Source organism: Ochlerotatus camptorhynchus, unplaced genomic scaffold (genome assembly GCF_037179485.1).
Source record: "Ochlerotatus camptorhynchus isolate MF236.1 unplaced genomic scaffold, CSIRO-AGI_Acam_v1.1 ptg000330l, whole genome shotgun sequence".
Lineage (NCBI taxonomy): Eukaryota > Metazoa > Arthropoda > Insecta > Diptera > Culicidae > Ochlerotatus > Ochlerotatus camptorhynchus.
In genome coordinates this window covers 1,610,094-1,637,816 of record NW_027040818.1, presented here as the reverse complement: position 1 = coordinate 1,637,816, position 27,723 = coordinate 1,610,094, and the positions used below count along the sequence as shown (strand labels likewise).

Below are 27,723 nucleotides of genomic sequence, written 5' to 3'. Positions count from 1 at the left end.
TGGTGAGCCAATTTAAAATCGTTAGTTTCGTATTGATTGTTGGTTCTACCACAGACAAACAGACGTAACACTTCATTGTGTATCTTCGTTCACGCATTTAACGGTGGATTTGAATATTATCAGTTCCGCGAAGTACTCGCCGCAGCGCTGGCATCGGATCATTTTGACGTTTCTATACATTCTATAGAACTTTTATGCAATATTGTTTGCGAGCTAGCGAGCAAGCTTGTTTTCCGCGAGAAGCCCGAGAGATGTCGTTACTGAGGTCCTATGTTTTGAGATACTATGTTTTAAAGAAAAGCTTTTTCAAAGAGTTACGTCTGTTTGTCTGTGGTTCTACTGTGATCGGTCAAAAGTTCTTGGTAAACAAAAAAGTCAGCTGATCGTAATTGTATCGTGGACAGCCTTAATGTAATATTTCAGGAGGAACAGTCAACCTATCGACACCACCCCTAGTCTCCTCTCGATACTTCTTTATCTTCCCTGACTAGCCCTCGCTTTCCTAGCCCCATACTTGTCTAATTTAAGTCGGTAGATGTGTAGATACTGCAAACTGCATTCTAAAGCTAATGATCTTAAGGAAAATAAACTTTAAAAAAAAGTTGCTCTAGACCCCCCAACCGATTATTTTCAATGAGATCCGCAAATGATAGGGAAAGGCCTCTATTGCATGAGCCAAAATATCAGGCATGTCGATTTTTTTTTAAATTAAGTTCTCTTTAAAACACACCGTGGGTGAACTTTGAGATAGATATGAACAAAAAATTGTTTTCCCATAGTGATCTCCATATAAACTTTATAAGGTTTGTGCCACGTCAATTTCTTAATAAATTAGTTCAAACTTTGGGAGGCTAATCAGGATCCAATTTGGAACCGTTTGAGCATCGTGGAGTGAAAAATTGCATCAGTCTAGTGCACATGTTTTACTTCTAAGTTATAAGAAGAGGTTGCAACTGAGTATGAGTGACACTCTGTGATCTGTGGGTGACTTTAACTTTTAGTTTGGGGACGACCTCTCACGTCAATGTTATGATTTCTAAAATCTCATTTCGGGGCAAGTCACGAATAACCCTAGAGTGTTAAAGTAACTATAAAACAACTTCTAGTTTAATGACACATTACCAATGAACCTTCACATTATAAAGTAAAAATAATAAAATATATTATAATAATAAAATTAACATCACATCAAAGAGGACACTGCAACCAAGCTGAAAATATCGTTCATTTTAATGGCCAATAAAGGAAAAAAATGGAAGTCAGGCAGAAAAAGTACTGAAATTAGATGGAATTGAGCTACAAATGAGCTCGATGTAAATTTACATACCTGCATGAATCGTTTTAACATTACGAAAGTGTTTCCAGGCCCAAAATGTCCTCAATACACTAGGAAGGTTAAGTTACTCGCACTGTTCATTCTTTCCAAGAGGCAAGACAGCTGTACTCAGAGTAAATATTTCTACAAAGGGTAAATATTTCTACAGAGAGTGAATTTGAGTAACTCATAGTTGCTCAAACCTGATCAAAGTAACCTTACCATTGATAACAAATCAAAACTTTGAAAAAAAATTTAATCAAGTGTCATCGACCGAAGTTTTCATTGGGTTTTATATCTTTCATATCTTATAAATTAATGCACAGTAATCTTTTAAATTTGTCGAACCTCTTAACGGAATCCCTTTATGAAGAGCTTTGGTGTGTTGGGAAATATACGTATCTGTCAAAAGATAAGCAATTATAACGGAATTTAAAGGAAATAAACTAACACACTCAAAGCTCTTCATAATGGCCAGTAATTCATTTACAGGTTGGAACATATTTCTGTTTATCAACGGAACGGCCCTTCACACCACGATCATTAAAAAATCCCCATACATAGAGGCGCTAATTTGGCAGGTTTTCTATTCAATATGTTGATTATAATAGAGCCGCCACGCACATATTACCACTCCAGATTAGAATTATTGCACCCGATATTCACCCCTAATCAAAAACTGCCCCTACATTTTGTGTGTGTGGAATGGGATATTGATCGAAAATGAGAATGATATTCTGAATAAAATTCTTTTTAAATAAAACAAGATCCATGCACGTTTGCAGAAATGAGCATCGTTATTGAATACATTTTCGTTGATCAAAACAATATGAAATGTTTATTTCAATTCATCTCATTACTGGAGAAGTAATACATTCCTATATGTATTTTCAATTTACTGTTCCTCTAGCTCCCCTTGGAGATGGCTGAGAAAGCTACAGGTAACAATTTCTACCACTGTCATTCATTCCCAGGAAGTGCTAGAAGAACCTGAGATCCGAGCTGCATTGTAAACATTAAATTTTGCAAACAATTGTTAAGTGATTTCTAAGTTGACATCCACTTTAGAGCCATTTTAATAATATCTTATAAGTAAACCTAAGAAAAGAAGGTGATTTGCGATGATTTTCAATGCTGCTTTAACCCGCCTTTTTGAATGTCCAATGTTTAATACTTGCAGCTGCACTTTCTGCTATTTTTCATCAGAAATTATCAATAATTTAGAAATAACTGAGCAGCATTTAAAACAAGACCTTTCGTCAATTGATCTGCTGATATATCGTTAACCAATCATTATGGTTCAGTACGGAACGGAGCTTCTGGAGCGACTAATGAATCACAATTATGTTGCTATTAGGTGAAAATAATTATCCGTTCAAAATTACAGTCACTGCACTGTCAGTTAAGGATTGAACTGAAAGCTCAACTTGCTGCGAGTTATGAAGATTGTGCAACACAAGTTTCTCAGAGTTACTCAAAATTAACTCGAAAAGCATCCGTGAGCAAGAGCTGACTCGTTTCTTGGTTCTTGCAGATTGTTCAATTTGAAAATTAATTAGAAAATAATGCCCCCCCATACAATTGGGAAAAGTTCTTTGACATTTTCCTTAAAATACATCTTTCCGATTTCTGTTCGTATTCTACATCGCATCCACAGTTCAATTAACAATTAACACCTGCGTCCATCCGGCAACGTGCGAATTTACGTCGACAGTTATTGTTATCACACCTGTAGGTACGGGAAGGCAAACGTCAGCCAGCAAAAGTTTCCCATTCAAAATGAAATGAAATGGTTCTTTCTACAATTTTCAACTCCGGCCGAGTGAAATGGCGCAAAGCGTTTCACCAGCAATCACATTGCACCACTTTGGAACACCACGTGAGCTGTTAATTTCACGTGATGCTCTTTGAATGCAAATTTTCCAATAACCAATGGAGGTGATTTTCGTGGGGGTATTTTTCAACCCGAAGGGGTGCCATATTTTACAAGGCTTTCCCTCGTCAGTCGGTAACAGGACCAGTGCCGAGATTTATTTGCTCCAAGCTGTAACTTTCACACCTCACTATTCCACTTTAGTGCTAGACAGGGATGGATCGCTCTTTTGGGATTTTCTCGTTACTATTTAATGTAGAATGCTTACGTTAAATCCTTCTGAATGTTCAGTAAACCCATCTTGAAATAGATAGTTTAGTGCTAATAATCTCTCTATCAAAATTCAAAATATGCAGAAGGTACACTTGAGAGCGCTCTACATTCTACATTCAATTGGATTTAACGTTAGCATTTTATATTAAAAAGTAATGAAAAAGTCCCAAAAAAGCGATCCATCACTGGTGCTAGAAGTCAGTTCGAGAAAAGTTCAAGTGACGTAGGGCGACAAAATTACTCAATCACATCACGTGGCTCGCTGCGAAAGATCAAAATAAATGATGTATAGGTCAGCTTGGAGCATAAATGAAAAGCTACTTAAGCGCAGACGAAAATATGGACATGAGACGTTGTTCAACCGATTTCGAAAGCCCACCGTTGATCCGCTGTTGAAATGAAAATAATGTCAACTATTTTTCATTACTTTATTCATCGTCTTCAAATTGCATTTTTATCGTACACAAACCTACTTCTTCGTCCTGAGTTTTACATTCATTCGTTCATTACCAGGTCAATCCCACAGTTCAACCCCCTCTTTATTGAACAGGTTTTTTTTATCAATAGTATGCAGCATAGTATCCTGCCGGCGCTACGACCGGTACCAGCGGGGTTGCCTCGTATTCCGTTATCCTGCTGATGCCCGCGGATTGGGAGGAAAATTCCGCCGCGTAGGTTGGATAGGCAAATTGAACGGGGGCTGCTACTGGTGCTGCTGCTACATAATTGGCGGTGGCGGCGGCGGGGGAGTACGCGATAGCGCTGGCCGGTGCCAGGAACGTCGCGACCGGTGTGGCTGAGACGTACGCTAGCAGGCTGGTGAGGATCAGCTGAAAACGGTGGGGAAAAATGTCGATTGAAATTAGTAAACCGGAAGAGGGCGGACGTTGGGCCGTGGGAAATCTTATCTGGAGTTGGATAATTTGACTGTGCGAGGCGAGGTTTCATGTATAATTATGACATTGTATTACAGAAATGAATTTCTCGTAGGTGTTTATGATAATGTGCTGCTGCTTTCTACTATTACGTTCACATTGGAAGTTAGGCTTGTCGTCTAATTAGTATTATTTTAGAATTTACGAGTAACTTTAATTGAGAACTTATATAGTTGATGATGCTTAACGTCAAATATCATATTTAAAGTGGTCATTTTTATAGATAGATGATGAGTTGAACGTATAGAGTTGATAGTTGCCTCAACAGGGAAGTTTGATAAAGGAGATGCTCGTTTTCTACTCTCTATATACAATTTTCGAACTGCCGTACTCTAACGGAACTATCAACTCTATACTTTCATCTCCTCATCGATCGTATAAAATGACCACTTTATGTCTGATATTAGACGTTAAGCATCACCAACTATGTAAATCGTTAACTTCACGCCTAAAGTAATACAAACATGATTAGTAAAAGTGAGATCTTATGTTTCTTAAGCTTGAGCTTCTTCGAAGTTTCGTAGATGAACTAGACCATGGCTAAAAATCTCCTAAAATAAGTTAAAAAATCTTCTATGTTTTTAAACATCTCACAATTTGACTAAACTTTCTTGTCAGTTTAAAAGTTACTTCAAACAACCTGGAAGATATTTGTTTTTCATGAGAGCAGTTGAGCCAAAAGCTGGTTGGTCATCCTGAAGTCCAATAAACTGCATCGATGTACCTATCGGATCGATGTCACTCTCATCAGTTTCAAAAATAGATCCTTGATGGACACAAGACACGCAGGAGTGTGCAAACCACGTTCCAATCTGCCTGCATATAACCGCATACTGGTGACATTGCTCTAACGGAAACCTTATGTAGAGGATGTATGTTCGCATCCTTTTATTCCACCTCATCGGCCAACCGACCGACGACAGGCACGCGTTCCACTATCATTGACCTTGTGTACCTATGACACGGGATACAACGCTTGGATACTTACATATTTCAACATTGTTTCCACAAACTGTCACAAACAATCGCGATAGATATATACTTCAATACAGGTTGAATGCTTCTGAACTATTACTGCGACCCGCTGGGAGAATCAAAGCTTTTATACTTGCACGCACCGAGCGATGTTCTAAGTTCTAATTTCTCCAGAACCCGTACCGAGATTCCTCAAACTGGATCAGGACGGCCCTCGGAGGGTCTATTATCGGCATACCTTGTACATCTGCGTGCGGCTGTCAGATTGCTTGCAGACGGTGGAAAATTGCTTCTTTGATGATCACATTAAAACGATAGCGTAGAGAATGTTGCTCAACTGCTCAATTCTGGAAGACAAACTCTAACTCTATTATCATTCTTGGAAATCTCTATTGGCGGATGCAGTCCTAGGAGGTAATGCAGAGCGCCGGCTAATATGGTAGCAGAATCATATTTCATTGCCATGTTGTGTCATGGAATGGGGAGAGCACACGGCACGACAGGGATGGATGGGTTCTCACACATGTAATCACAGAGCTGCGACGACCGGCATCGTGCAGAGCTGCGTGATTAATTACTGCACGGTGGGAGAGAATCGTGTTGTTCCCGGCTTTTGTTAGAACATATTCTGAATCGTAATTTCAAAATTTCATCATAACGTTTTATTGAAAAATCCCTCTACGAACCACGAGCGCCCAATGGTTCAGAATGGGAATTTGCCAGGGTTACTTCCGTTCATTTCGCATAAAATAATGGATTCGTAAGATACTTACCTTACCAATCAGGCTAAGGCCTTGTTGTCCTCTGCTGTCCGAATAAGTCGTCTCCACTCTACTCGATCCATGGCCACAGTTGGCCAGCCTCGTAGTCTGCTAAGGTTCCGCAGGTCACCTTCTACTTGGTCGATCCACCTTGCCCGCTGCGCGCCTCCTCTTCTTGTTCCTGTTGGGTCGCTTTCGAGAACCATTTTCACTGGGTCTTACGACGTGCCCAGCCCACCGTAGTCGCCCAATTTTTGCAATGTGGACGATGGATGGTTCTCCCAGCAGCTGGTGCAATTCGTACGCAACACCTTCCGTTCGAAAACACCAAGGGCGCTTTGGTCCTCCACGAGCATAGTCCAGGTCTCGTGGCCGTATAGGACCACCGGTCTAATCAGCGTCTTGTAGACAGTCAACTTCGTGCGGTGGCGAATTTTATTCGACCGGAGCGCTCTCCGGAGTCCAAAGTAGGCACGATTTCCTGCCATAATGCGTCTTTTAATTTCTCTGCTGGTATCATTTTTGGCGGTCACTAGTGACCCCAAATACATGAACTCATCGATCACCTCGATTTCGTCACCGTCAATCTGAACTCGGGGTGGGAGGCTAACATTGTCTTCCCTAGAACCAACAATCAATACGAAAATAACGATTTTAAATTGGCTCACTACTTGACTAGCCTATTGGTCCCAAGCAAACGATTAACGTATCCCATTCTAGTCGAAATTCTAGTACTACGCAATGTTTGTTTTGCAAGTTTGACAGATAAAATGAGGGGTTATTGGTTTTTCCTATGTTTCGAGGGGTGAATCGATTAGCTTGGGACCGAAGATAGTACCAGAGCTGAGCCAAAAAGTTGAGCTCGTTTCTTCGGGACCTTCTGGTCTTATGCTAGAACCTCTTCCTTTCATGTATTTTGTCTTTGATGCGTTGATGGCAAGTCCAATCCGTCTAGCTTCAGCCTTCAGTCTGATGTACGCTTCCGCCATCATCTCAAATTTCCGTGCCATAATGTATAAGACCACTTTTCGGCCCCGGAACCGCTGTGTCCCAGAAGGAGAACAGCCAAGACCCCAAGCTACTGGTCTAGAGCCGACGGTAGCTTCCAGGGTGGGCACACAAAGCCACAAAGGTTCCGGGTCTCAGGGCGTTTGGGCGAGGGAGACCTTTCGGATGTGAGGGGACCTAGAAAAATGCGAATTTGGTTACCTTACGCTTTATTCGGCCAGTGATGGTAGTGGGGGCGGTGCAGAAATCGGGTGATGGTTAGATCTCGGCCCAACGTGGCTGAAGAATACCGAGGTTGGCAGCTCGGGCGGGATGACGGGCGGTAGTGCTGCTCTAGACGGTGATCGGGCGGTCGCCAGGAAGGGAAGCGATTCTTGCAGCGTTGGTGGCAGTGATGGATGCGACGATGGTAGCAGCTATGGACCCAGCGCTCAACTGCGCTTGTTCACTATTCGGCGTCGTCGACCGCCGACGCTGTACCACGAGTGATGATAGCCTGGTGGATAGCGGACCAGCAGGGCGTGTTCTTGAACCGCCGGGAAGCCTGGCTACGGCGATGTGACCTTGGTTGTGGGGTCGCCCGGAACCAGCAGAGGCCGACGCGGCCACACTGGTCGAATTGCCCCTGGAACTAACAGCCCGCGCTTTCACGGCAACGAGAGGCCAATTCTTGCTAGGCGCTTCGGTGACGACCCGACAAGCACAGTTGCTGAATCACTTTCGGTCCAATAACCCGGACCCGGAGATGATTAGACGGCCGTACTGATACCGGACACTTCACAAACCGCGTGGGTCGAAACGGGGGTTTTGATCCCGAAAACGTCTGGTTTTTCGCCAAATTTCATTCGTCCTCGGCAGAGGCTCGTCACTTACTGACTCGTCGCTCAGTCGGGATCTCTCTCCTCCGTTCTGCTTCGGCCAGTCGTTTGCGATCCTCTCGCCCACGATCGTAGGTAGCGTAGAGCACTATCAGCTACCTACTGCTATCAGACGGCACACGCGATCCACACCGTCGGGCGTTGATCGCCCCCACTTCAAATCGACCGTTAGCTACACTAACAATTTTATTTACCCTACTCCCCACATCTAATGATGGAAAACAAAATGTTACCCGCCGGTAACAAATGTCAATGTCATCGGCGAAGCCAAGGAGCTGAATGGACTTCCTGAAGATCGTACCACTCGTGTCTATCCCAGCTCTTCTGATCACACCTTCTAACGCGATGTTGAACAGCAGACAAGAAAGTCCATCACCCTGCCGTAACCCCCTTCGAGATTCAAAGAGACTCGAGAGTGTCCCCGATACTCGAACAACGCACATCACTCGATCCATCGTCGCCTTGACCAATCGCGTCAGTTTATCCGGAAATCCGTACTCGTGCATAATCTGCCATAGCTGATCTCGATCGATTGTGTCGTATGCGGATTTGAAATCGATTAACAAATGATGTGTGGGCACGTTGTATTCGCAGAACCCACCGAATCGTGAAAATTTGGTCCGTGGGCACCCTTGAATCCCGCCTGGTATTGCCCCACGAACTCTCTTGCAAATGGTGACAGGCGGAGGCATAGAATTTAGGAGAGTACCTTGTAGGCGGCGCTCAGCAGTGTAATCGCGCGGTAGTTGCAGCAATCCAACTTGTCGCCCTTTTTGTAGATTGGGAAACGACACCTTCCATCCACTCCTCCGGTAATATCTCCTCCTCCCAAATCTTGGAAATTACCCAGTGCAGCGCTCTAGCCAGTGCTTCACCACCGTATTTTAATAGCTCACTTGGTAGTTGATCTACACCAGTTGCTTTGTTGTTCTTCAGCCGACCGATCTCCTCCTCAACTTCTTGAAGATCAGGGGCCGGTAGCCTGTCGTCTTCTGCGCGTGCTCCAAGGTCTGATGCCGTGCCACCTTCGTTTTTTGCTGCTTCACCGTTGATGTGCTCGTCATAGTACTGCTTCCACCTCTCCATCACCTCACACTCGTTCGTGAGAAGGTTACCGTCCAAGTCCTTACATGTGCGGCTTGCGGCACGTAGCCTTTGCGCGAACTATTTAGCTTCTCATAGAACTTTCGTGTGTCGTTTACGCGGTACAGATTTTCCATCGCCTCGCGATCTCGGTCTTCCTACTGACGCTTCCTCCTTCGGAAAACCGAGTTTTGTCTGTTCCACGCTTGTCTGTATCGCTCCACATTCAATCTCGTGCAGTGTTGCAGCATTCTCGCCCGTGCTGCATTCTTCTCCTCTACTAACAGTTTGCATTCGCCGTCAAACCAGTCATTTCTTCGGCCGGGATTGCAGTACCTAGTGCCGCTGCAGCAGTACTACCTATGGCGGAACGGATATCCCTCCATCTGTCTTCAAGAGAAGCTGCGCCAAGCTGCTCTTCCGTGGGTAGTGCAACTTCCAGCTGCTGCGCGTAGTCCTGGGCAACTCCGGCGTCCCGTAGTTGCTCAATGTTGGGTCGCGGCGTTCGACTTCGACGGGTGTTATGCACCGTCGAGAGTTTTGAGCGTATGCATACTGCAACTAGGTAGTGGTCCGAATCTATCTTCGCACTGCAGTACGTGCGGACGTTGATAATGTCGGAGAAGAATTTCCCATCGATTAGAACGTGATCGATTTGGTTATCTGCGTGTTGGTCAGGTGATCTCAGGAGGCTTTGTGGATATCCTTGCGGGGAAAAAAGGTATGTACTTCAAACTAACATACCCCGAAAGGCTGCAAAGTTCACGCATCGTTGGCCGTTGTCGTTCGATACGGCATGCAGGCTATTTGGCCCGATTGCCGGTCTATACATTGCCTCCCGTCCTACCTGAGCGTTCATGTCGCCGATGACGATTTTGACGTCCCGTTGCGAACAGCCGTCGTACACCTGCTCCAGCTGCGCATAGAACGCTTCTTTCGCGTCGTCGGGTCTCCCTTCGTGTGGGCAGTGCACGTTGATGATGCTGTAGTTGAAGAAACGGCCCTTAATCCTCAACTTGCACATCCTCGCGTTGATCGGCTGCCAACCAATCACACGTTGGCGCATTTTACCCAGCACTACAAAGCCGGTTCCTAGCTTGTTGATGATGCCACAGCTCTCGATGCCCGCTTTTCCATACCTTTTGTTCCGTCCAGCATAGTTCCTGCAGTGCTACGACTTCGAAGTTGCGTGGTTGAAGTTCGTCATAGATTATTATTATTATTATTATTATTTAATTTTATTAGGGAGGCTTTCAGCCTTGGGCTGGTTCGCCTCCAATAGTCATAGATTAACCTATCGCAGCCTGGGAAGCCGAGCGATTTGCAGTTCCATGTACCGAGTTTCCAATCGTAGTCCTTATTTCGTCGCGTAGGTCTGTGCCGATTGTTCCGATCCGTATTTCTTTCTTCAGTATTTGCAACTTTGTTTTTTTTTCAGGGTGGCTTGTTGGGCCTGCCCCAACCCTCTGTCTCGTCGTGGGACCATCGTGCACAGCTCTGTTTAGAGTCCCACGCTGGCACTAGGATGGTGATCAGCCGCTCCTAACATGGAGAACAGACGCCGTTTTGAGCCGCACCTCCATGGTGAACAGACGCTCAGGTTTGGTGAAGCATTTTCTCTATCACCGTACTATGGTTACCACGCCCGTGTTCGCGTCGCACCTCTTCACTTTGCTATTGTCGGACTGGCAACATTGCCCAGACTACGCCACTCAGCTGTATCCATGTTTCAGCTGGTACACCCAACCGGAGGATGTAAGATTCGCTTACAATTATGTGGGATTCATCATCAGAGGATGTTACTGGAGACCGCATGAACCGAGGATGCGATATACCTAGCTGCGGTCCAATGCAAGAAAATTGGAGACCGAAAATGTAGAGTGTATTAGTGAGGTAAATTAGTTATGTCGAAAAAAATAGGAAACAGATTGCCGCCTAAACTTGAACCACGAACGTTGCGAATATCAGACCTGTGCTTTCTCCACTGCTCTCTCCATGTTTCTGAATATGAAATGCCTAAAAGCAAACACGAAGCGCTCATTTTCTCGCACTCTTGCTTTTTCTGTTGGAGAGATTCGAGGCAAGTGTGTGCGTCGTTCTACAAGCTTACTGGTATAGTCGAAAGCGTAGATAGAACACGAAATAAAAAAGACAAAAAACCATTACATCGCCTGCATGATCATTTTCTAACATTCGTTGCGATGTTCATGAACAGAGGATGATGGGAAACGGAACTAACATTCATTGCAATAGATTTTTGGTTTGCGTGTACATTCAATAGTTTCGTCGCAAATAGCCATGTCCCACTATTTTTGATTTCGTCCCACTGTGTGATGGGAGCTATCCATCACATCTCATCAAAACGCAACTTAACACTAAATAATATGAATATACTCTTTCGATAGTCGGCTGTCTAGAGATTAAATGGGCAACACATAAACAACATATGCTTTTGGTCGACTTGATTATGAGGGTGTCACTATCCTTGTTTAAATTGAACTCAATGTTTACTCCCCAGCATTATTCCTGAAAGCAGTCTAACTGAGAATGTCAAAAGAGACGTAAGTGTACTGTGTGAGTACTTAAAAGAAAATATATTCGAGTTTTAGGAAAGACGTGTTGATAGGAAAGGAGTCTCAGGAGTAGTTGTTATCGTCGTCGGTGAGGTCGCCGCCGGGATCGAAACTTAGTAACATCAAGTTGAACAGGAGTTTGGTCGTAATTGTTTTGTGAAATGAGGAGCTCGCTGGCCTTGTAGCGACCGACTTTGCTTACTGAGCAGAAAATCATGGGTTAAATCACAATCTCATTCACATTATTAAATTATCAAATCCTTCTCAAGAGCAGTTGTTGTCGTCGTCGTCGGTGAGGCCGCCACCGGGATCAAAACCTAGTAACAACAAGTTGAACGGTAACTTGATCGTAATTTTTATGTGATATAAGGAGCTCGGTGGCCTAGTGGCGACCGACTTTGCTTACTGAGCAGAAGACCGTGGGTTCAAACTCAAACTCCTTCGCGATATTGAATCGTTAGAACATCAATTCTGTTTATCGTTTACCAAGACGAATCCTGCTGCAATCCCAACCCTTTTATCCAACATCCCAGAGGTGTTCTCGGCTTTCATTAAAGTGAGTATTATGCTAATATTTTCCTACCCATTCCTTTCTTGATCAGCATTCGGACGTGGGCGGCGCTGGTATTACCTAGGTTTAGATACCAATATTTACAAATTGAGGATGATTGCTAGTCCCAAGCAACGTCTATTGGTTCTCTGTGTAATTACAGCTGATCTGGCAATAACGGAGTTGCATCCTCGGGTGGTCAATCATGCCAAAACACAAGTGTTTATCCCCCTACAGGAGATAAATTAAGATACTAGACGTAGACTGTGCCGCCAAAAAAATTGCGTTCTTACTTAAAAAAAAATTAAAAATATGATGAAAATCTGAGTAAATTTGGTTGTTTCTCAGATACTTACTTTATTTTAGAATAATACACAATAATGTCTAATTTTCATGGGCAAGGTTTAAGTTTTAACTCCCAAATCTCAAAAAACATCCCGCTATCCCGCAAGTGGATAGGTAAGTGGAAGGTAATCCTGGCCTGCTGCTCTTTTCTGCCAACGACGATGACGACGAACGGTTGGCGCACTGGGAAGAACACGTGCAAAAAAGCTAATGCATGTAATGAACCAACGCGTCTGAATGACCCTTGGGGCAGGTCCACCACATATCAGAGAGTAGTATGTAAAGCAAAGCTGTATACGGCTGTTGTACGCTTACATTATATCGGTGGAGGGCAACCTGTTGTTGGGAATGAAAGCAAATGTGAGCCAATTGCTTTTTCTTCCTTTGCTTGAAGGAGGTGTGTGATGGATGAAGTAGAATGGAAGTTTTCCTAAGTGGAGACATCAACAGATGAATCTTATGGGATGAGATCGCTTCTGCTTTGCTGCGTTGGGATGATAAATACGGCTTGTGCTCGAAGTTGTCAATCAGGTAAAAAAGCTTGAACATGGACCGGTACGAGTTAAGTGATTTTCTTATGCGGGAGATTTCTCTGCCTCGAAAGATAATATGTATATGTTCGTTTACATTGAGATTAAGCGTTGATTGAATGGAAAAGATTGCATCTTGCATAATTGATTCAATTCTATTGATAGAAGATAATCAAATGAATCGTTCTACAGAATTGAAAAAGGTTAGTGCAATGTTAAAGAAAATTCAATTTCATAAACTGTGCCGAAGCACAATGTAGGGTATACGTCCCTAACCTCGGTCTAATATGCAGCCATCGATTACGTTTTTAATCATAACTCATCAATTAATTTACCTGCAAACGATATTCTACTGCTAAATGGTATGCTTAGATATGCTTATTATGTCGTTTGCTACCAGAAACCACGAAAAGTTGAAAAACTTACTTTTTTTGAGACAATAACTCACCAGGGAAATGTATGTAATATGGGTCTATTGTCCCCAAATTGGGTCTATTTATGGATGCAACTTCGTCCTATCTTGTTTGATCCTCAAAAAAACGCTCTTGGTAACGTTTTCTGATGTATATTTTTTTATCACTATCACTGTTAACTTAATGCTCTTCATTCCTCAAAACATTTCACAGAGAAAATTTTACGAAAACTACATTAAATCACTCAAATTAAAAATTAAAAATTAAAAATTTCGCTTATCGTCTTTCGACCGCAGAATAGCGAAATCAAAACATTGTGATGTTCATTATACAGGTTTGGCAGAAAAAATCTTCCTTCCTGTTCGTTCCTTATCATCCAAATGCAAACCACATTGTTGACGTTACTCTTATTGCTATATGCTGTCAAATGAATTTCATGGGCCATAGTTAGGAACATAGAAAAGAAATGTGTCCCTAAAGTTGGGTCCATGATTTACTTGTGAAAACGTTGTTAAACAATTAAAAGAAACATAAAATATTCAAACAGCAACTGTAAGTTTTACGTCTAGTGTGTATTATCAGGTAATTCCATTCAATAAATGCCATAATCAGGCCATTTGATGATCGTCAGTCAACCTTCCCATCTTAACCTTATAAGTCATGGCGGCTAAAAACTCCGAACAGAGTGATATTCTCAACCAGTTTTATTACTTACGAGAGCTGAAAATGTATTGAAATGTTGTGATATAAATTGATTTGTGTGTGGTACACATTTATGAACCATCAGTGATCAATATTTTCCTTATTTTTTGTGTAATATTCCTTAATTAATTATTTATTTGCGTGATAGGCCGAATGAAAGGACTAGACCCACATTACATACCGTAACCCTATTTGTCAGTTAAGGCAAGGTTTTACATGTTTCGTGATGGTGTCCTCTGCCTTGGCGATTGTTACAGACTCCATGGTCACATGGGAGATATTGGTCACAAGCTAATTTTCAGATAGTTGAAGATGCTAATTTCAAATAACAGACTGTAGTGGTAATTTTTATACGATAGATGGAGTAGATGAAAGCATAGAGTTGATAGTTCCGTTAGAGTACGGCAGTGTGAAGATTGTATATAGATATTAGAATAGCGAACTAGGACAACTTTTAAGGAAGGTACAAATCGGTTTTTTTCCTCTCTCTTTACCAAACTCCCCCTTTGGAGAGGGATGGTGAGGGGTGTCCCCCCCCGCCACCACTGGCAAAAAGAGATGAAAACCGACCCGTTCAAGTACCAACTGTGTGTTTGAAACAGTTCCACCGATTTTTACCGCACTTCAATTGTTATTTGAAGGAAGGCATCCAGTCGTAGGTTTGGAAATTGCAACTATTGTTTACCCCTACCACGAGATGAAAAAAACCGATTTGTACCTTCCTTAAAAGTTGTCCTAGTTCGCTATTCTAATATCTATATACAATCTTCACACTGCCGTACTCTAACGGAACTATCAACTCTATGCTTTCATCTACTCCATCTATCGTATAAAAATTACCACTACAGTCTGTTATTTGAAATTAGCATCTTCAACTATGTAAATCGTTGACTTCACGTAGAAGTAATACTAAAAACATATAGTCAAAGGAATTTTCAGAGTTTTACTGAAATTCTCTTTGCATCCCCCTTGAATTCTCTGGGTTAGAACAACCTTAGGATTCTATCCATAATAACTACTATAACTACTACTACTGCTTTTATCCTTAAGGAATGCTCCTCACATTTCCTTACGAAGTTTTCGTAATAACAGTTGAAAGTGCTTTTTCGATTGTTGGTCTCCAATATATTGAATTGGTTCCACTTCTGAATAGAACGAAATTCCATCCTACAGAATAATTATAAATATAACTGCTATAGGGGAAATGGATGTAATGTCGGCCAAAATGTTCCTAATTTGGGCCCATACATAAATTCAGCAATCGACTAAATTTTCAATAGCGACCAAAAATATACATTAGTACCGTTCCAATGACGCGTTCATCTTGATAAAATTGATAAATAGCAGATTTTTAGCGATGGACCCTATCTTAGATCCATAGGCCAACATTAGAGCCATTTCCCCTAGTCGGGAACGTGAAGCGCTTCCATACTGGTGCTTAGTACAAGCACCTTAGCATTCTCAAAACATGTATTTATGATTTTTACAACAATTCGTACATTTAAGTTTCTTGAGATCGTTCTACATAGGACAGTCGTCTTTGACGTGAGAGGATTCACCACAATCCATGCATTTGACATCCCTGAAGCAAGGTTTGGTCCCGTGACCCTATCACTGGCACTTACGGCACTGGGTGAGGTTTCGGAAACTTCCACCAGTCTTCCTGAAGTTTTCCCACTTCACTAGGACCTGGAGCATGAGGCTAGCTTTTCCAAGATCTTAAGGTTGTTAAGTTCAATTGACTTGAAGTGAACTACATTAAAATCATTAGAAATCCTGTTCCGCGAATCACCAGGCTGGAATTTAATTTCATTCCATTTTAATTACTTGATATGACTCAATTCCAAGGTTTTTTTTAGTTCATATTTGATCTGGTCCCGGAATTCAACACTAGACAGACCTTTCAACCTTGAATAGACGTTCAGTTTTGTAGTCTTAAGTGAAAAATGTGTGTTGCTCCTCAGTACGCTATTTTCAGCCAATACACGACATTCTCCCTGACGGCCAATTTGAAGTGAGCACTTGAATTTAACGAAGTTCAAAAGTTCCGTGCGAAGAGTATTTGAATCGGAAGTGGTTACCACAATATGAGAGACCATTTCCTTCTTGGAATTTAGCCGAGAATGTTAAATGGAATTTTGCCTGGATGATGGATCTTTCTCATCATCCGTGAGTATATCAATTTGATGAATAAATTTCATCAGAAAGGGGATCTAGAAATTGCCAATTGACATTGTTTTCACCAACAGTAACAACCAAATAAATGCAAGATTAGCAAACACTAAAGACCCAGTTAATCGCCGCCGGGATGTTCTGAGGCATAACATCTCTGATCACGCCTTCCTTCAGATGGGAAGTAAAGCCGTTGGTCCCCGGTTCATGAGTTGATGGGTCGATAGGTAGGGTCCAGGTGTGGGAGTTGCCTTCCTGGCACGTCGGTAGCATTGGTGCTCAGCACGGAAAACAAGATCGACGGAAAAAAAACAAACCAAAAAAAAAAAGACCCAGTTAATGATTTAGGATAAGCAAGATTTTAAAAAATATTCTGTTTCCAGTGTGACAAAATATACATAGAACAGACAAAAAGATCTTTAGACACAAGATTTAAAGAACATTTAGTAGAAGTGACAAAAGCTACTAAGGACACGAAAAAAGGTATTCATCACCATTTTAAATCCAATGTGACTGAACATGTATATACTGATGCACATCAACTGACAAAGGAGGACATAACAATTGTATGACATATTAGAAACCCTTGGAAACTTGACGTAGTTTAGAGAGTTTAGAAATTTACAAAAAAAGGCTAACAAATTTACTAAATAAGAACCAAGGATATGGATATTCTTGGCTTTTTAGACTATTACCTACGCCACGGAGACACGATAAATTACGATAAATTACGTACCTGAATAAACAAAACACGAGTTACCTCTATATCTGTACTATGTTACTACCTACATGACAAACATTCCTAACGAAAACACAACACACATATATATACACTACTGAAAATAAAATTTAGTATATACAACGAATGCGTTCGTTTGTGCCACGAATTCATTCGTTGTTTTCTGCAACGAAATAAATTCGTTCTGTATACGAAGCTAGTTTCGTTAAAATCCCCAAAATAATTTTGTTCGTAACATTCTTATATTTTACGAAACATTGGCACACTGGCTACGAATATTTCAGAAAATAAATACAAATCATTCGTGTAAATAGCCCAAAGAATGAGAATACTACGAAACATTCGTTTACTTACAAAACAATGTTCTTACATTGTACGAAAAAGAATACGAAGGGAAGCGAAAATTTCGTCAAATGAAAAATGGTCGCTTCAGTTTAGCCAAAATAAAAACTTTATTGAAAATCTTTCACTCAGCAACTTTCACAGGCTTGTAGAAATCGAACAGCTTGTCTGGCATCTGGTGCGATGGTAGTATTGTAGAGACTCTACCCGCATTAGGATCTCCTGAAGCCTTGTGAGGTCCAAAGTCCATATTCTACGGCAGCATGTCACCGATGAAGAGAACCCGCTTCGATTGAGTCGCTTTGAACCTCTCCTGAAGATTATCAAGCAGCTGGCCGGTTGTACGTTCCAGCAGCTCGAAATTTTTATTTTCGATGTGGTGATCATAGGGAATTATGTAGTAGGTAGCGCCCACTATCAGGATGCTGTCCAAGTGTGCCAGCCACTGTGAATCGGCTTCATTCTCGTCGAAGAAATGATCGTCAGGCTGTGGAACAGATCGAAAGAGATAAGTTCAATCAGCAATTGTCACGCTTGTAAATTTCTCACTGAACTCACCTGACTGCTTGTTTCAGAGATGGTCCTTAAACAACTCGGCAGCGCAGTAGACTTAAACTGTCATGTTGTTCCTCCTCAAATAGCGAACCATAGTAACACAACACCATTTCAATCAGACGAGGACACCACCGAATCGAAAACAAAATCGATTTTTGATACGACGTACACAATCTCACTTCAAAATGTTTTTTTACTTCTGACTCGTGAACATTCATACTACGAATGAAAGCAATTAGTGCCTCAACGAATAGATTCGTAATGTTCACGAATAACGTGCTTATAAAAGCTTGTTTAAACGATTGATTTTCGTAGGTAAACAAATGGTTTCGTAGTATTCACGAATGCACACATGATGTTTGTAGGCAGTGTTAACATCCATACGAAAGACTGTTCTTGAATTGTACGAATTATGCGTAATGTTGGCATTGTATATGTTGAAATGCAATACGAACGATTCGCACAAATAACGAAACAATTGTTATATCTACAAAAATCATTTTTACGAAATGACCGTGAAGGAAATAACGAAATAATGTTTTCAGTGTAGGATTAGTAGGATTTGGTAAAATAATTGTAATAGAACAATGTATAAATTTGTGTTAGTTTGAAATCGATACTTTTATAAACATAATTGGGCGAGACAGGATCGAAAGGGTGTTGGGATCAACGTTGTTAGGAAAACTTAATAGGAGAAGCAGATAATATGGATGGGTGGTGATAAGCTACAAGGAAGGAAAATGGAGGAAATAAGGACGGATGGACTATAGTCGCTATATTCATAGTCTGGCGGATAAAAAAACCTAAAAAATGGCAACCTTGAATTTTGAACAAAAAAACTGGCACCACGGCAAAATATTGGAGCTGAACATGACTCTTTGAATGTTGGTGAAAAGGTAAACAAGTCAGCTTTTTGCATCGTCGCAAAAATGAAATGCATCTATAAAAATTGCATCAGCAACTGGCGGATGAACATAAAAAACATTGCTTTATTTCGATTTCCGAAGAATATTATAGTGAAAAATAAGTGGATAGAGTTTTGCGAGTTGCCTTATGATTTTGCGGTGTCTGGAAGTTATCGACTGTGCAGTGTAAGTTAATATCAACATACAGAGCTGAAGCTTTAATTAATTTACGATTCATTCATATTTTCAGTTGCACTTCGATGAAAAGGATTTGTATTTGTCATCAAGTGGAAAAATATTGAAGTTAAGTTATGCAGTTCCTGTGTTGAAATCCGTTCCACAGTTTCGGGAGAAAAAGAAGCTGATTTCCTTTACTGATGGTGATGATAAGCAAGTTCCGGAAAGCTTTGATGCAAGTAATCAGCATGAAACAGGGGATGATTTTATTCCGGTGGACATCGAGTATACCCATGTAGAGTTTCTCAACGAGGCGTTTTTACACCCAGAGGGCCTGGGAGGTATGAAGTTAGATAAGCTACAAGTTGAAGTGAGCAACTGTGAAAATTGCAGCGTTAATCGAAGGTATTTTTGTCTTAAATGTTTTGAAATGCAATGTATCCTATATTTATTAATACATTTTAGTGCATCGGAAGAAAGCAAGGAAGAGAACCTGAATCTAAAAAGAAAGCTCGAGGATATGAAATGTACGACAGGAAAAGATCAGTACCATTTGCTTACCACAGGAATAAAAAAAATACGAAAATGGTCCAACGAGAGCATTGTCGAAGGATTGCGGAGCAGATTTGCTTGCGGTCATACTGCCTATGAAGCTGAACGGAAAAAACGATTTTTACCCAGCAGCAGAACACTTCGGGAACGGATGCAAGAGTTGCATCTCGAAAGCGGTGTTCTTGAAGAAGTTTTCGAGTTGCTTAGTCATAAAGTGGGCAGTATTAAGGATGCAAACAGGCATTGTGCGTTGGTGTTTGATGAGATGGCCATCCAACCCGGTGAAAATTTCTGCAACAACCTTAAGAAGTACGTTGGCAAGATAACCCTCCCCGGCCATGAAGGATTAGCAAACCACGTGATGGTATTTATGCTGGTTGGTTTGCGATCACGTTGGAAGCAAGTGGTAGGCTACTTTTTTACTGGTGATTCGATTCAACACGGAACAATAAAATCAATATTATATAACATCATCCGAAGAACCGAATCGTGCGGTCTTCATGTACATGCGGTTGTTAGTGATTGTAGTGGTAATTAAATTTTATTGTATTTAAAATTGATAGAACGCTATACTTCCCATAAAAGCATAACCGTCACATGTTCGCTTGAGTTCCTATGATAATGGGACTGTTATGCGTTTATGGATAGTATACGCGGACTAATTAGGTCATCAAAAAAATTATTTTCATTTCCTTTCATAGGAACCAACAAAAGACTTTGGAACGACTGTGGAGTTCAGCATGCAAGAGGAAAAGTGTTGAGTAATAAGCCAATCCCTCATCCGGTAGATGCCTCTCGTACACTCGAACTGCTACCAGATAGTGTCCACGTATGCAAGTGTATGATACAAGGTTGGATTGCTAATCGTATCATCGAGTTGGACGAACAAGTAGCATATGAAAATGGTCTCTTCTCCAGGGTGGCTGACATTACTCATCTACAAGAGCTTGTTACTTACGAGCAAAACTGTGACCTTAAGATGGCTTGTGGACTAAAGCTGGAGGATGTAAATTTCGATCGAAACAGCTCCAACTTCGAGAAAATGAAAGTAAAGAACTCCACAAAATATGTGAATCATGGCGTAGCAGCTGCTCTGAGGGTTTTCGCCGAAGAAACCGGTAGGGAAGAAGTTTTGACCACTGCTTTTTTGATTGATACCATTTCCACATGGTTCACAATGATGAAATCACGATCTATACAGCTATCGTTTAGCAGGATGAATGAAGATGCGTACAAGAGCTCTATCAATTTGTTAATGAAATTTCGATCGATCATTTTCGGCTGCAGAGTCGGTGCGAAAATTCAAAGTATTCCTTGGCAATCAGCAGCAGTAATGGCAACGGATAGTGTATTGCGGCTTCAGGAGTACTTCTTGGAACATGAAAATTTTGACTTTTTCCTCGGTGGAAGGCTGACTCAAGATTCGTTGGAGAACATATTCTCTCAGTTGCGGAGTCGTCAAATGAGACCAAATGCATTGCAATTGAAAGACAACTTGAAGCTACTTACTGTTTCTCAATATCTGAACAGTGTTGAGCAGACTTCATATGAGTGGGAAAATAACAGCTGGCTTCTCGAATTTCCATCGTATTTGAGTACAAAAGCTACCGAGAGCAAATTGGTCAGCAATCGTACAGATCAATCTGTCATGTCAGTCAACAAATTCTGCGAAGAAGATGAGCAATCCAACGATAATGAAGTGATCGAAGAATGTGCTACACTGTGCACTCGATTTTCTGAGCAGAACGTGGTTTATTACTTATCTGGTATGGTTATGCAGAAGATAATGCAACGGTCTCAAGCTTGTAAAATATGCATCAATAATTGTCTGGCTCAGGATATGCCCTTAAGCGACATAACTTTTTTTACTCATCTTAAGGACTATACGGGAAGTGCTCTCACATACGTTAATATGAACACTTTTAATTTCTTCTTAGAATTAGAAGAGATTTTCAAACACAATTTTGATCGTCTTAAGATAGTTAACTCATGCTTGGGCCAACAACTTTTCGAATTAATGAATAATGTTCCTGCGTTGCATATTCCAACATGTCATTCTATCAGGGAGAAGATTATTAAAAAATACATTTTATTTCGATTGCGCATTTCCCGTACAATAGTACAACGTGAGAAAAGACAGGACAGTAAATCTATGGCAATATGAACAGTATGCTCAATAAACAACTGATTACCAAAAAAGAAAATCAAATTTTTTTATTCAGATGCATTTAAAAAATACCTATTCCTTCACTTTTTTATTCATGCACATTTGTCATTCATCTATCAAATAAAATATGTCTAAATTCTAATTTTTCTTCTATACAGGGATGGAGAACCTATTCTCAGTCTATGCTTTTAATTTGAACTTAGCAGGCGGTGGGGTGGGGGGTTGGGGGTTAGGAGATTTGCTTCAAGTGCTCCATGTACATCTCACTCCTATCAGTCGGATGCTCATCAGTAGGACGGCAAAATGTTCGCTGCGCAGATCCGCCAAAATCGTCACCGTGTGTAAGAATCCTTGCGCCGTAAGCGGTACAATCCAAGAGGTGAAACCTTCCATTGCCGTGGTGGCACCACTGCCCCCTAAGGTCACCAGCGCTCCTATGAAACCTGCTCCGGCAGTCAGCATCTAAGTCTTGGCTGCGTCCCTCCGGCTGAACCTGGATGACATATGGAAGAGTTGCCTCGTGCGGCATATCGTGCACTGAAACAGAAGAGATCAATAATCAATATCAATACCAATACAAAAGATAGTATTACTACTTACAAAGAATGACGAACGTGGCCAACACCCCGTGCCGGAAAAAAAAACAAAAACGATCCGGCCGTCGCCAATTCGTTGATAAATTTATCAATTAAATTTGCCATCAGATTCAGCCACCTTCTTTGTCAGTTCTTCTTTCTCTTTCGCAGCTTTCCCCGGCAGGAAGCATCCGGTGGTAGTCTTCGGTATCGCTCACTACTGTATGACTGCTCTTTCCGGCAGCTTTTCACCGCTCTACCCCAACAAACAGGTGACAATGACGACGCACTTGGGCTGTGGATTTGTGTAGCCGGAAATTTCTCCTCGATGACAAAGCTGAGTAGAATTTTCAGGGTTTTTGATTCGGCGGGACCTTTGCACTACTTATCCTTGTCGTCGCCGATCGGAATGACCACCAGCGGTAGGATCCACCACAGTTCCGTACCAAAACAAAAATAGCTGTAGCACTCGAAAAAAAAAATACTACCGGTGTCAACAAAACACAAGAGAAAGACAGCATGACACGCTAAGAATGGTTTACCCAAATGTTGGTCAGTTTATCTATTTTTGAGTTCGATTGAATTACATATATTGTTACATAATTTATTTGTTTAGCTAAACAAATTTTTGATTCAAATGAACAAAATTTTATATATTTTTTTTGGTACGATTACAATACTCTAACTGCAAAATTCAGTACCGCTCAATTGGTTCCCCTTTTTGACAGTTCAATTGGTTCCCGAAATTCTATCCGCCAGACTATGAATATAGCGACTATAGGATGGACAACTGGATGGGAAAAGGAGGGCTTTTGATATCTGGTATAGTCAACCATTGCTCAGTAGTAAACCGGCGTTCGTGCCTACAAGACTTGAGTAAATATTAAGTCAGTACTAAAGTGAACCGATCAAAGTGCCTCAAAGTGCAGTGAACGATCTTTTTCTGTTCCTGGTGTTCGTTCAGGACCTTTTTTTGCTACGCGTATCACGATCGGCTCCTACCTCACGCTTCCACGTGTCGCATGATGACAGCCAGTATATGCCCATATATGTGCTGGTAGCGGGGTGTGGGCAATGTCATCACGATTAACCCATATCGTGATGATAGCAAGGCTGAGGAGGTGCGAATCGTCGAGCGTCTGTCCACCGCTCGAACAGCGTCTGTCTGGGATCCAGCGGCTGAAAAAGAAATGCGGGTGGTTTGACGAGGGGTGCCAGCGAGTGACAGAGGAGACTAACGTCGCCAGAAGCCGGATGTTGGTGTCTGGTACCCGTCAGAACAGAGAGCGGTACAGGGTAGCAAGGTCAGCCGGGAAACGAACCCATCGCAGGAAAAAAAGGCAGTACGAGGAACGCGTTTTTGCTGAGGCGCAAGAAAGTATGGAGCAGAATGATATGCGAAGGTATGTCAATGGCGTAAGGAGTAAGACAGCGCCGTCTCCCGCCATGTGCTATGACCGTGAAGGTAATCTGCTGACAGATAAAACGATGGTGGCTGCCAGGTGGAAGGAGTACTTCGAGACGTTGCTGAACGGAGAGAACGAGAGAGCATCTACAAACAGAACACACATCGACGACGATGGTCAAGCTGTGGAACCACCAACGCTAGAAGAGGTGAAAAAGGCGATACGAGAGCTGAAAAACAGTAAGGCTGCGGGGAAGGACGAGCTCCCGGCCGAACTTCTCAAACACGGAAGTGAGCAGCTGGACCAGATGATTCACCGTATACTGCTCAAGATATGGGAGGCGGAAGAATTGCCCGCTAGTTGGTTGGATGGTCTCGTTTGTCCCCAATTCAAAAAGAGACACAGACTGGAGTGCGCCAATTACAGAGGAATCACGCTTCTGAATTCGGCGTACTAAATATTATCACATGTTCTGTTCAACAGATTGAGACCGCTTGAGGAATCCTTCGTCGGCGAATACCAGGCTGGTTTTCGTGAGGGTCGATCAATGACGGATCAAATGTTTACCCTTCGTCAAACCCTTGAGAAGTTCCGGGAATACAACTTGCAGACTCATCATCTGTTCATAGATTTCAAGGCAGCGTACGATTCAGTAAAGAGAAATGAGCTATGGCACATAATGCAAGAAAACGGTTTTCCGACGAAACTAATTAGGTTGATTCGTGCAACGCAGGATGGTTCGAAATCATGTGTACGGGTTGCAGACGAGATTTCGGTCGCATTCGTGACCTTAGATGGGTTGAAGCAGGGAGATGCTCTTTCGAACTTGCTATTCAACATCGCCCTCGAAGGAGCGATTAGGAGAGCTGGTGTGCAGAGGAACGGTACCATCATCACAAAGTCGCACATGCTCCTTGGTTTTGCGGACGACATCGACATCATCGATGGCGAAAAATTTGAAGTTGTGGACGAATTTGTTTATCTTGGTGCTTTAGTGACGTGCGATAAGGTGTATTGCAGCCGCGAACAGGGCTTTATAAGGGTTGCGTAGCCAGCTGAAGTCCTGCAGCTTGCGTACAAAAACGAAATTCGCGCTGTACAAGACGTTGATTCTGTAGCCCTTTATGGCCACGAATCGTGGGCATTGAAAGAGGCCGATCGGAGAGCTTTCGGTGTCTTCGAGCGTAAAGTGCTGCGAACAATACTCAGCGGTAAACTGGAAAATGGCATCTGGCGGCGTCGCATGAATCACGAGTTGTACCAAGTATATAACGGCATGGATATTGTGAAGCTTATAAAACACGACAGGCTACAGTGGGCTGGGCATGTGGTACGAATGCCGGAAGAGCGTCAAGCGAAGTCCATATTCAGCAGGGAACCCGGAAGAGATACTTTTCAAAATGAATTTGTTATTACAGATTAAATCGTATATGATGTTAAATCAACTCGTTTAAAATTAAATTAAAATATGCACGTATATGGCCTCCACTTTTGTACGAATAAGCCATTTCTTTGCATTCTATACGAATTGTTTGTTTGTATATATGTTTGTATATCCCGAAAACAACTTTAAATATACGTGCATTCTGGTTGTCTGGGTTGAACGTCCAAGGCGACTGGAAGCGATTGGCTCAGGACCGAGACCAGTGGAGACGGTTACTTCGTTCGGCGCAGATTTGAATTCAACGAGTCGTCGCCCATCAAGTACTCAGGTAGGTATCACGATCGGCACGTTTCGACCAAGTCAGTCTCGGTCAGCCTTGGTCCTTCATCTTTCCGGCTTGATACTCGTCAGAAAGGAAAGCCTCCTCGGACTCGGAAGTCCTAATCGATAAGGAGGAAGACCCTTCTCGGCTCGACCAAGGTGGTCTTGTCACGGTCAGCCGATATTCGCCGAAATACGATAAAAATCATTGCATCGTTTGCATGGCCAACTCATATCATTCTCTGCGGTATTCGCTGCGCAGGATGATAGGAAAAGCAACTAACATTGGATGTAATGCATTTTTGGTTTGCGTTTGCGTGTAGATGAAGATAAAGCCAATATATATTTAAGCTGTATTTGATTCATCGATAAGTGCAGCCGGTTGAAGCGATGAATTTGGATGAATTTTTCCCTTTAGTACGTCAGAATTCTCTTCTAAGTTGGCACATTACATTACTCCAACTGTTTTTCAAGAGCGTGGTTCAAAGGTCTGGATGTAAGTCGGGGATTCATTCGCGTGATGTCAAGACTTATGTCCAACCACTACTCGCTAGACACACATCTCTACAGAATACACCTCGTTGACAGCAATATATGTGGGTGCAGAACCGGTTATGATGACACCGACCACGCGGTTTGGCATTTCCCGGGTAATGACGCTTCCAGAGCACGACTATTGGATACCCTAATGGCTCAAGGTAAGAGATGTATTGGGAACCCGTGATCTTCCCTACAAACAGGCGATCTACGAATTTCTTTGTTTGTCTGATGTTAGAGTTTGATATGACCATCCGCTCATTTCCAAACAATTTCCAGTCTTATCCTGTTTCTGTGCTATTTGCTCCTGCCCAGCCATCATTTGATCAACCGTTCGATAGTAGTATCTGAAGGAGACTTCAGAAACCTGTTTTCTACCTAACTCCTTCCAATTGAAATTGTTACCCATTAACCTCGAGCCCGCCACGAGTAATTGGTTCCCAATACTGACCTAGATTTATTGCTCTTTAAAATGTGAAATCAAAATTACGTATTTTTGGCCCGCAATGTGTCACACACGACTGAGCCTAGTAAATAAACAAACTAGTTACACATATAAATATTTGGGATAAATTGGTGATACATTGGAACAAATTATACGGAATAAATAAAGTGCTCAAAGTAGCACGTAAATATTAACGTAGTCTTTAAGTATCGTTGAGAATCATTACACATAATATTATGCTACAAAATAGACGTAATATTAAAAAAATGTACAGTTTAACGAACCACCCAGTTTTCGATGCATTAAGGACTAGGGCAATTTTTTTTATTTTAATACAGCAGCTTTAACACAATTAAGGTCATTCGTGACTTTACCGGGGTAGAGCTTTGACTCGTGACCTTCAGCATAAGAGGCATGGATACTAACCACTGCATCAGGTCCATACAGGCGGGCAAAATACGCAGGTCACTGCATTGAAACAAATCAGCAGCCAAAACTGAAATTACGAAGAATGAGGGTACACGTGCCATCAGAAAACGTAGTTTGTTAATCCAAAGCGTATTAGCATAAGATTGAATTGATTGACTCCCAAAATGTACTTTATTTGCGATTTTTGTAGATGTATTTTTTTTTCAATTGCTTGCTGTCTAAAGAAACCTCGTTTCCATCATCAAAGAAAAACTGCTTGTCAGAACAAAATGCCTGGTTCAATGTCCCATTGCCAATGCAATTTCTTTATTCCTTGATAATTCATCATCATAATGTTGGTGGAGAGCTGTTACGCTCCAATCACGGTTTCTAGTGAATACGACATCAGTGAATATCAATCACACAAGTTCATTAATGAAACATTCTCTTTTTCCCAAAGATAACGAGAGATTTTCTCCCCACATCAGAATGGAGGAGCAAATCTCTTTCAAAATATTTGCCCATTTCCCGTGCCGTCTACCTTCACAGAATCAAAACAAACTTTCCACGGGAGTGGATTTCCCCTCGATTGGAGAACGGGAGACGTTCGTCTCTCGTATCCTTTTCCCGAGCGAGATACATCCTAGCTTCTCACAGCATCCCTGTTCGCATCTGTTTCGTGTTGGAGTTCATCCTGACCGTTCGTGTGTCCTAGTTTATGCTGAGACGATGGCTATAAAAGAATCTGTTCGGATACAGATCCACTCATTTCCAAACGGACATTACTCGAGACCAATTGTAGTATTCTCAAAAAATCGGAGAGT

The 27,723-nt window shown here is 41.9% G+C and overlaps 2 protein-coding genes and 1 pseudogene across 2 annotated transcripts; 1 reads left to right on the top strand and 2 right to left on the bottom strand.

Moving 5' to 3' along the window:
* Window positions 1-4,021: 4,021 nt before the first annotated feature.
* On the bottom strand, window positions 4,022-5,449 carry LOC135708562 (uncharacterized). The gene is made up of 2 exons (XM_065230663.1): window positions 5,385-5,449; window positions 4,022-4,291 (listed from the first exon to the last, which is right to left on the bottom strand). The coding sequence occupies exons 1-2, from the start codon at window positions 5,394-5,396 to the stop codon at window positions 4,022-4,024; spliced, it is 282 nt and encodes a 93-aa protein (XP_065086735.1). The 5' UTR covers window positions 5,397-5,449.
* Window positions 5,450-19,921: 14,472 nt separating this feature from the next.
* On the top strand, window positions 19,922-20,990 carry LOC135708493 (uncharacterized). Its single transcript, XM_065230614.1, has 3 exons — window positions 19,922-20,186; window positions 20,358-20,774; window positions 20,944-20,990. The coding sequence occupies exons 1-3, from the start codon at window positions 19,922-19,924 to the stop codon at window positions 20,988-20,990; spliced, it is 729 nt and encodes a 242-aa protein (XP_065086686.1).
* A 1,076-nt stretch (window positions 20,991-22,066) lies between these two features.
* Window positions 22,067-27,541, bottom strand: LOC135708492 (zinc transporter ZIP13 homolog; annotated as a pseudogene).
* Window positions 27,542-27,723: the final 182 nt, after the last annotated feature.

Coding starts and splice junctions, on each gene's coding strand:
- LOC135708493 (XM_065230614.1), top strand. CDS start 19,922: ATGGCCATCCAACCCGGTGAAAATTTCTGCAACAACCTTAAGAAGTAC. Junction 20,187..20,357: donor GGTTGTTAGTGATTGTAGTG/GTAATTAAATTT, acceptor TTCCTTTCATAG/GAACCAACAAAAGACTTTGG. Junction 20,775..20,943: donor GGTTTTCGCCGAAGAAACCG/GTAGGGAAGAAG, acceptor TTTCGGCTGCAG/AGTCGGTGCGAAAATTCAAA.